This window comes from Orycteropus afer, unplaced genomic scaffold (genome assembly GCF_000298275.1).
Source record: "Orycteropus afer afer isolate SDZICR_OR568_19922 unplaced genomic scaffold, OryAfe1.0 scaffold00107, whole genome shotgun sequence".
NCBI classification, from domain to species: Eukaryota; Metazoa; Chordata; class Mammalia; order Tubulidentata; family Orycteropodidae; genus Orycteropus; species Orycteropus afer.
The window spans coordinates 7,811,143-7,821,522 of record NW_006921694.1 but is presented as its reverse complement, the minus strand read 5'-3'; the positions used below and the strand labels follow the sequence as shown (position 1 = coordinate 7,821,522).

Sequence of the window (10,380 nt, the reverse complement as noted above, 5' to 3'; positions counted from 1 at the left end):
AATGACATGAGACAAAGTATATGTGAACTACTGTATGGAAAGTGAATTTGCTCTGTAAATCTTCACCCAAATCACAATTAAAAAAAAAAATTATAAGCAATAAAAAAAAGAAAGAAAAACATACAAGGTCATTAAAAAGACAGGAAAGGAAGAAAAGACCAAAATGGATGTGGTAGTTAAGGTTATGTGTTAACTTGGCTGGGCCTGGTTTTGAGTGGTGGGGCAGCTGGTGGTAGTTATTCCCATGATGAGACTAGCAGTCAACTCCATGGTGGAATCTACTGTGAGCAGCTGAGTAGCTGCTTTAGGGATGAGCTCTCCTTCCCATATATAAGGAGAAGCTTTGGGAATGGTCTGCACGTTTTGGCACACTTGAATCCTGCATGTAGCCAAGTCATTGTTCAGCAGCCTGCCATGTTGTCTGCTGATCTTGGGACTTTTAATGGACTTGAATCAATGGTCTGCCGTGTAGTTTGGTAATATTGGGACCGTGCCTTTTCACTTGTTGACCATGGGTTTGTCAGCCAGAGCAGCCAGCAGCTGTGTGAAGAAAGCCTCCAGCTTCAGTGGGCCAGGAGCAAGAGGCAGAGCTGAAGCCCAAGGTTGAGGGGCTTTCACCCAGCCTATAGGGCCTGGCACTTTGAACTTGGACTTCTAGCCTCCAAAACTGTAAGAGAATAAACTCCTGTTTGTTAAAGTCACCCATTTGTGGTATATTCCTGTCCGAACGACACTAGGTAAGCAAAACAATAGATGTCAGGAATGGCAGGAGAGACTCTGAAACTTGCTCTTGAATGGAAAATAGCTAAAGTGAATGGAAGAGATGATGAAACAAAAGAGGTAAACAGAAGATTTCAAAGGGCGGCTTGACAAGATATTATATTGAAATGTACAAAGACCTGGAGTTAGAAAACCAAAAGGGAAGACCATGCTTGGCATTACTGAAGCTGAAAGAACTGGAAAAAAAATTCAAGCCTTGCGTTGCAATATTGAGAGATTCTATGGGAAAAATAATGAATGATGCAGGAAGTATCAAAGGAAGATGGAAGGATAATATAGAGTCACTGTACCAAAAAGAATTAGTTGATGTTCAGTTATTTCAGGAGACAACATATGATCAAGAACCAGTGTTACTGAAGAAAGAAGTCCAAGCTGCTCTGAGGAAACTGGTGAAAAAGCAGGCTCCAGGAATTGACTGAATATGCATCGAGATGTTTCAACAAACAGATACACCACTGGTGGTGCTTACTTTTTTATGCCAAAAAATGTGGAAGACAGCAATCTGGCCAACTGACTTGAAGAGATCTGTATCTGTTTCCTCCAAAGAAATGTGATCCAACAGAATGTGGAAATTATGAATCAATATCATTAATAGTATATGAAAGTAAAATCTTGCTGAAGATAATTCAAAATCGGTTGCAGCAGTATATTGACAGGGAACTACCAGAAGTTCAAGCTGAATGCAGAAGAGAATGTGGAACAAGAGATATCATTGCTGATGTCTGATGGACCTTGGCTGAAAGCAAAGAATATAAGAGAGATGTTTACCTATGTTCTATTGACTATGCAAAGGTATTAGACTGTGTGGATCATAATAAATGATGGATGACATTGAGAAGAATGAGAATTCCAGAACACTTCATTGTGCTAATGAGGAATCTGTATGTAGACCAGAAGGCTGTCATCAGAATAGAAAAAGGTGATACTGCATGGTTTAAAATCAGGAAGGGTGTGCATCCAGGGTAGTATCCTTTCACCATACTTATTCAATCTGTATGCTGAGCAAATAATCCAAGGAGCTGGACCACATGAAGAAGAACATGGCATCAGGACTGGAGGATAACTCATTAACAACCTGTGATATGCAGATGTCACAATTTTGCTTGCTAAAAGTGAGGATGACTTGAAGCACTTACTGATGAAGATCAAAGACTACAGTCTTCAGTATGGATTACACTTTAACATAAGGAAAACTAAAATCTTCACAACTGGACCAATAAGCAACATCCCAATAAATGGAGAAGAGACTGAAGCTGTCAGGGATTTAATTTTACTTGGATCCACAATGAAAACCCATGGAAGCAGCAGACATCATATTGCACTAGGCAAATTTGCTGCAAAAGACTATTTAAAATGTTAAGGAGCAAAGATATCACTTTGAAGAGTAAGGTGTGCCTAAATCAGGCCACATTATTTTCAATTGCCTCATATGGGTGTGAAAGCTGGACAATGAATAAGGAAAATCAAAGAAGAGTTGACGTCACTGAATGGTGATGCTGGTGAAAAATACTGAAAACACTATGCACTTCAGAAGAACGAACAAATCTGTCCTGGAAGAAGTGCAGCTGGAGTGCTCCTTAGAAGCGAGAACGGCTAGATTTTGTCTCACCTAGTTCAGTCATGTTGTCAGAGGGGACTATTCCCTGGAGAAGGGTATCATGCTTGGTAAAGTGGAGGGTCAGTAAAATACGGGAAGACCCTCAAAGAGATGGATTGACACTGGATGTAACAGTAGGCTTCAAGCATAGCAAGGATCATGAGGATGGCACAGGACCAGGCAGTGTTTTGTTCTGTTGTGCATAGAGTCACTATGAGTTGCATCTGAGCAATTAATGGCACTTAACAAGAGCAACATTACCTTTGGCTGATGATCTATTCGGTAAGAAGTCTGCTGGAACTGGCGAATCTCTCTGATGATGTGTGATATCTACAGAGAACAGTAACAAAAGCAAAGCAAAGGTTTTTCCCTGTATTGCAGTATATATTTCTGGGTCCCTCTTCCGAAGCAAGCAGTCCCTTCCTCCATCCTACCCAATCATTCTCTATGCCTAGTGCTTTCTTGTCCCTCCACACACTACGTGGGGTGCCAACAAATGGATTCACAGGGGAACAGCTGGCAATGGCTTGGCAGTGGCAAGCGTTAGATGCCACTGCAGGCTTCTTGATTCTAACTTGGTGTCACTTTCCAATTGTCCAGTAAGAAGTCGTTGTATCTATCACTGGTCAGTACTAAAAGGTGAACCCTGTAGCTTTATTCCCCATCCCCTCTGCCCAGATTACAAGCTAAATGGCCCCATCAAAGTCTCCTCCATCAGCAAAATCAGGTACTAGAGCCAAAGTCTGTTCACCATTGCCTACACCTCAGGATTAAAAAGCAAATGGTGACCTTCATGACTCATCTACCTCTTCTCTACAAAACACTAAAGTCAACTGCAACAAGCTAATTATGAAATTATCACCTACCATTCTCATTTTGGAAAAATTGACAAGGCCTTCTTCAGTAAAGTTTGGTGTTCCTTCTTCAATAAATGCCAGGTCTGTCAAGTACATTCCAAGGTAAGGAACTGCTGGGGGGTTACAACTGCAAGATTAAGAGGCACAGTTCTCACATTCAGTAGGACAGACGTCTATTTTACCTCCCCAAGGTAAACAGGAAGCCAACTATACTGCTTATCCCTGAAGAATACTTTCTTTTTATTGCATTTCAAAAGCTTATGATATGCATAGTCTTAAACACATTTCACAAAAGAATACAATACCAAATTACAGCCCATGCTTTTCTATGTGTTTGAAACAATGGCATTTTTAAACAACAGGATGTTTTATGGACAAGTGCACGATATTTGCCGGCCCATTGTTTGTAGTGCTGGTAAGTGGGCCACAATTCTTGAAAGGGAAAAATCTTGTCAAAAATCCCTTTTCCCCCTAACTTTACAGAAATACAAACATGCAATCTTTGTGAATTGGATAGAATAATCAATGTGACTAGAGTTTTGCACCACAGTAAAACTTAATTTTAGCTTTAGTTAATACTTAAATACTTTAGATGGAGTAAGAATTAATATCACAACTGCATGCTAAAGTGTGTCTTTATTTGGGGGGTGAGGGTGGGTATAGTTGGTCTCCTCAAAGAGGCTAGAGGTTGAGATCATGAGCTTCTGATCCAGAGAGAACTGAGTTTGAATCCCAGGTTGACCATTTACTAAGTGACAATGTATCAAGTCTCTGAATCACAGTTTCTCCATTTTACAAATGGAGACAACAAAGCTTTATCTCTTTAGTTGGTTGTGAGGTTTAACAAGACACATCAAGCACTTAGCATGGAGTAAGTATTCAAAATAGTTTTATTGTTTACGTTATCATTATTATTACAAATCTTTCTTTTACTCAAGCTATCAGGGGACTAACGTTTTTTCAGAGTAAGTCAAGTACATGTGATCATGAGAAAACCACTTAGAAAATAATAGATTCTATGATGTGGATGTGTGTTTGGGCGAGTGTGTGTAAAAAGTGGGAATGATCTAGAAATAAAGGCTATAAGTAAAAACAGTAATAAACAGATACTAGAATATTAAAACAAAATAATCACAGGAAGTCCTTGTTCTTAGATTGTTGTTGTTGTTATGTGCCGTGGAGTTGGATCTGATTCATAGCAACCTCTCCTTGGTGTTACCGGTATGGAAGTAGATTGCCCAACCTTCCTTCTGAGGAGGGGCTGGTGGGTTTGAACCACCAGCCTTCTGGTTAGCAGTCAAGTGCCTTAGGCACTATGCTACCAGAGCTCCTGTTCTTAGATTAGGAAATATCTAATCAAGCAACCTTTTATGCTAAAGATGGCTTGATTTTTACAGTGATATTTTCCTGCTATTGGGATGCTCTGTGTACAGTGAGTATATCCATAAGTCATTTAGCATACACACTGTATTCCAAAGGAAAAGGAAAATCAGAGGAACATGTAGATGATGAAAGTAGTTTTCCTTTTCAAAGAAAAGTAGAAGGAGGTCACTATTTGTCCATGATATAAATTATTTAAATATATTTCTGAATTATGAATATTCTTAATAATAAGATATACCTACTTTTTAAGGGTTTCTCTGAGATTTTTAAACCTCCCTTCAGATGAAACAGTCTTCTGAAGTTTGTCCATTAGAGCTTTTGTCTAGAAAGAAAAGAATATAAAATAAAACAACTTAGTATGTCATGAAAATATTCCTATGGTTTGGTAAGAGTGGCTTGCCAAAAAATACTCAATTCTCTTCTATAGTGGCAGGGTAATATGATTTTCACAGAATAGAGGGGTAAGACATTATATTTAAATTTAGCTTAAAAAAAAAAAGGGAAGACCATGTGGAGAAGAGAAAACACCTACATCTAGACATTTAACTGCAAAAGAAAAATTTGTAGAAAAGTAACATACAGGAAAATTAGGGACTTAGAGAACTGAAAAGCACATGTTGAATGTGGGATCTTAAAGAAGGTGCATGTTGGGGAGTTTCCATGATAAAACTTTTTGAGTATTAATTTCCAAACAATCAAATTACATATCTGGTTGCTTTGCTACTGACACAGCAACATTCTGTACTCCAGTTCCTTTCATTTTCTGATCATTAATTTGTTTAAAAAATATGTAACTGAATATTTACCAAGAAATAAAATTATTGTTGAAATTGATCTGGAGTTTTTGCCATAGAAATGGGAGGATGACCACTTGAGGATGATGACCACCCTCTCCATAATAACAGCCACACCAATCAGCCTGGCTGGGCACTGATCCATCAAATCCCATGGAAGAAACACTTGGGATGCCCAGTAGTGAAGAGAGATTCTCTGGAGGATAGTCTATCAGCCCCTGCTAAAGACACACTGCGTGATGGATAACCAAACCAAACCAAACTCACTGCCATCAAGTTGGATCCGACTCATAGCAACCCCTCCTTGGGTTTCCTAGGCAGTATCACTACAGAAGTAGATTGCCCAACCTTCCTTCCGAGGAGTGGCTGGTGGGTTTGAACTGCCAGCCTGCTGGTTAGCAGTCAAATGCCTTAGGCACTATGCCACCAAAGCTCCTAAGTGATCCATATACGTGGCCAAAATGTCATATTCTGTTTAATACCTCTGTCATCAAATCAGTTCAAACTCATAGTGACCTTATGTACAACAGAATGAAACACTGCCCTGTCCTGCACCATCCTTACAATCATTGCTATGTTTGATCCGCTTGTTGCAGCCACTGTGTCAATCCATCTTATCAAGGATCTTCCTCTTTTTCACCGACCTTCTACTTTACCAAGCATCTCCAGGGACTGTCCCTCCTCATAACATGTCCAGAGTGCATGAGAAAAAGTCTTGCCATCCAGGCTTCTAAGAAGCATTCTAGCTGTACTTCCTTTATTTATTTTTTATTGTGCTTCAGGTGCAAGTTTACAGAGCAGTTTGTTTTACATTCAACATTACATGTACATTTAGTTTCACTCCCCATTTACCACCCCCAATGCTAACCCAGTCTCCTCCCCTCTCTGCCCAGTAACTCCCCCTCCCCCGTGCCCCTTATAGTTATACACTCCTGTGTGTTCTGCATTTCCTCCATGCAAATATTGCCCCTCTGGTGCATGTGGTCAATTGCTCCAAGGGATGCATTTCCATAGTGTATGTGGGTGCATCACCCTGGGTTGAGTGGACTGCGTGTACATCTTGTTTACTACTGGGCTGAAAGCCAGTCCCTGGGAGTTAGTTTTATTCCAGGCCCAGAATGTTTCCCAGGGCCATAGTATTGGGGGGTCTCCCCAGACTCCATCCAACCAGTAATTCTGGCCATTATTGTGTTTTTGGATTCTGTTCCATGTTTTCCCTCCCACTCTATCCAGGATCTTCAGATTTGATCCTCTCCTGAGTGGTTGGCATTGGTAGCTGGGCACCATCTAGTTCTTGTGGTCTCGAGGGCCATCATATCCTAGGGCTGATTGCTTCTAAATGCCCTTGTTTTTTTATTTTGCACTCTTCTTTGCTTCTGATGATGGGAGACCATTAGCTGCATCTTAGATGGCTGCTTGAAAGCTTTTAAGACCCCAGTCATTACTCACCAATTTAGGATGAGGAACAAGACTTTTATGTATTTTGTTGCACCAGCTGAGTCTGGTGTCCCCCAGTACTATGGTCCTGAGTCGGTAGATCCATTGGCTCTCTCTCCCACAGTGTCTGGGTGTCTGTGAGGGATTCCTCTATGTCTGTCTTCTTTTGTTTCTGTAAGGATTGCAGGTATTTTGTATCACTGGTATCTGTGGCAAGATTAGCCTCCACTGAATCTATCCTTGGTCTACAGTATACTCCTGTTCACTGACCCTCATCTGATCTTCTCAGATATTTATGTGTCTATCTGTAGCCTGGTGTTTCGTGTTAATGGTAATGCAGAATTGTGGATATACTGGTTGGTATTAACATCTGTCGTCTATTTCTTATGTGTACAATTTTGTGTCCTTCCTTTTTCTAATGTTATCATGGTGGTCACAGACTCTTTCTATACATCCCTCCCCTTACCCACGTCAGTGTGTGGCCTTCAACTAGCCTGAAATTAATCCATCCCCACCCCAGTAACCTACAAAGTGAGTTCCCTTTCTTAAGCAAACCCTTCTTCGTCTTTTTACAGTAATGGGCTCATACAGTATTCGTCCTTCTGTGATTGATTTACTTCACTCAGCATACTGTCCTCCAGGCTCATTCATGTTGTGAGATGATTTGCGTGTCCTTTATTGTTCTTTATTGTAGCATAGTATTCCATTTTGTGAATGTACCATAATTTGGTTATCCATTCATCTGTTGACAAGCATTTAGGTTGTTTCCATCTCTTTGCTGTAGTGAATTGTGCTGCAATAAACATAGGTGTGCATATGTCTGTTTGTGCATTGCCTCTCACCTCTTTAAGATATATTCCTAGTAATGGAATTGCTGGGTTAAATGGTATTTCTATTTGCAGTTTTTTAAGGAAACGCCATACCATATTCCACAATGGTTGCACCATTTTACAATTCCACCAGCAGTGCACAAGAGTTCCAATCTCTCTGCAACCTCGCCAGCATTTGTTATTTTCTGTCCTGCTGAACTCTGCTATTATTGCTGGGGTGAGATGATATCTCATCATTGTTTTGATTTGCATCTCTCTAATGATTAATAAACATGAGCAATTCTTCATGTGTTTGTTGGCCACCAGCATATCGTCTTTAGTGAAGTGTCTGTTCAAGTCTTTTGCCCATTTTTAAATTGGGTTGTTTGTCTTTTTGGTGTTGAGGTGTTGAAGTTTTCTATAGATTTTGGAGGTAAGTCCTTTGTCAGATATGTCATGCTGCTGTTGTTGTTCTTAAGGGCCATCGAGTCGGACCCAACTCATAGCCACCCCTCCTTGGGTTTCTGAGGCAGTATCACTACGGAAGTAGATTGCCCCATCTTCTTTCTGAGGAGTGGCTGGTAGGTTTGAATCGCCAGCCTTTTGGTTAGCAGTCAAGTGCCTTAGGCACTACACTACCAGAGCTCCTATGTCATGGGCAAATATTTTCTCCCAATCTGTAGGTTCTCTCTTTTTACCCTTTTGATGAAGTCTTTTGATGCACATAAGAATTTAATTTTTAAAAGGTCCCAGTTATCTAGCTTCTATTCTACCTTCTGTGCATTTTGGGTTATGTTTGATAGTCTATTTATGCTGTAAATTAGGGCTCCTCCATTTGTCCCTATTTTATCTTTGATGAATTTTATAGTTTTGGGTTTTACATTTAAGTCTTTGATCCAGGTTGAGTTTTTATGTACGGGGTGAGATATGGGTCTTGTTTCATTTTTCTGCAAGTGGATATCCAGTTTTGCCAGCACCATTTGTCAAAGAGGCTGTCTCTTCCCCCATTTAATGGGTTTTGGACCTTTGTCAAAGATCAGCTGTCCATAGATGGATGGGTCTATTTCTGGACTTTCAATTCTGTTCCATTGGTCTATCTGTCTATCACTGTACAAATAGCATGCTGTTTTGATTACTGTGGCTGTACAGTAGGTTTTAAGATCTGGGAGTGTGAGACTTCCCACTTTCTTCTTCTTCTTCAGAAGTGCTCTGCTTATCCGAGGTCTCTTTCCTTTCCATATGAAGTTAGTAATTAGTTTTTCCATGTCCTTAAACAATTTTGTTGGTATCTGAATCAGGATTGCATTAAATGTGTAGATTGCTTTAGGTAGTATTGACATTTTCACAATATTCAGTCTACCTATCCACGAGCAAGGCAGGTTCTTCCATTTATGTAGAGCTCTTGCTGTCTCATGTAGTAGTGTTTCATAGTTTTCTTTGTATAGGTCTTTTGTGTCTCTGGTAAGGTTTATTCCTAGGTATTTTATCTTTTTAAGTAGCTACTGTAAATGGTATTGCTTCCCTTATTTCTTTATCAGAGGAATCTTTGTTGTTGTTGACTAATCCAACTGATTTTTGTATGTTGACCTTGTATCCTGCCACTTTGCTGAACCTCTCTATTAGTTCCAGTAGGTTTTTGTACAGTCTCTTGGGTTTTCTATGTACAGGATCATATCGGCTGCAAATGGAGATAGTTTTACTTCCTGTTTGCCAATTTGAATGCCTTTTATTTCTCTTTCTTGCTTTACTGCCCTGGCCAGAACTTTCAATACAATGTTAAATAGAAGTGGTGACAGAGGGCATCCCTGTCTTGTTCCTGTTTGTAAGGGGAATGCCTTGAGTTTTTCTCTATTAATAATGATGTTGGCCGTGGGCTTTGCATATATGCATTTCATTATGTTGAAGAATTTCTCTCTATCCCTACTTTGCTAAGAGTTCTTAACAGGAATGGGTGTTGGATTTTATCAAATGCCTTTTCTGCATTGATTGATATAATCATATGGTCCTGTTCTTTTGTTTTGTTTATGTGGTGGATTACACTGATTATTTTTCTGATGTTGAACCACCCTTACATACCTGGTATGAATCCCACTTGGTCAGGATGTATTATTTTTTTTGATATGTTGTTGGTTTTGTTGGCTATGATTTTATTGAAGATTTTGCATCTATGTTCATGAGGGATATTGGTCTGTAGTTTTCCTTTTTAATGGTATCTTTCCCTGGTTTTGGTATTAGTGTTATGCTTGCTTCATAAAATGAGTTTGGAGTATTCCATCTTTTTTTATGTTCTGGAATAGCTTGAGTAGTATAGGTGTCAATTCTTCCCTGAATATTTGGTAAAATTCTCCAGTGAAGCCATCAGGGCCAGGGCTTTTCTTTGTGGTGAGTTTTTTTTTTTTTTTATGACCTGTTCAATTTCTTCTTTTGTTATAGATTTGTTCAAGTCTTCTATCTCTGAGTGGGATAGTTTAGGTAGGTCTTGTGATTCTAGAAACTTGTCCATCTCTTCTAAGTTCTCATATCTGTTGGAGTACAGTTTTTCATAATATTCTGTCAGTATCTTTTTTATTTCAGTTGGTTCTGTTGTAATGACACCCTTTTCATTTACTAATCTTGTAATTTGCATCTTCTCTTTCTCTTCTTTTGTTAGATTTGCCAATGGTTTGTTGATTTTGTTAATCTTTTTGAAGAACCAGCTTTTTGTTTTGTTGATTTTCTCTATT

The 10,380-nt window shown here is 39.4% G+C and overlaps 1 protein-coding gene across 1 annotated transcript in view; it reads right to left on the bottom strand.

The window, feature by feature from the left end:
• RASGRF2 (Ras protein specific guanine nucleotide releasing factor 2) overlaps positions 1-10,380 on the bottom strand; it is a 493,174-nt gene that overhangs the window by 10,154 nt on the left and 472,640 nt on the right. The window contains exons 24-26 of the mRNA XM_007943466.2: positions 4,860-4,939; positions 3,244-3,361; positions 2,639-2,707 (exon numbers count right to left, since the gene is read on the bottom strand). Coding sequence (XP_007941657.1) covers positions 2,639-2,707; positions 3,244-3,361; positions 4,860-4,939 — 267 coding nt within the window. The remainder of the gene's footprint in view (positions 1-2,638; positions 2,708-3,243; positions 3,362-4,859; positions 4,940-10,380) is intronic.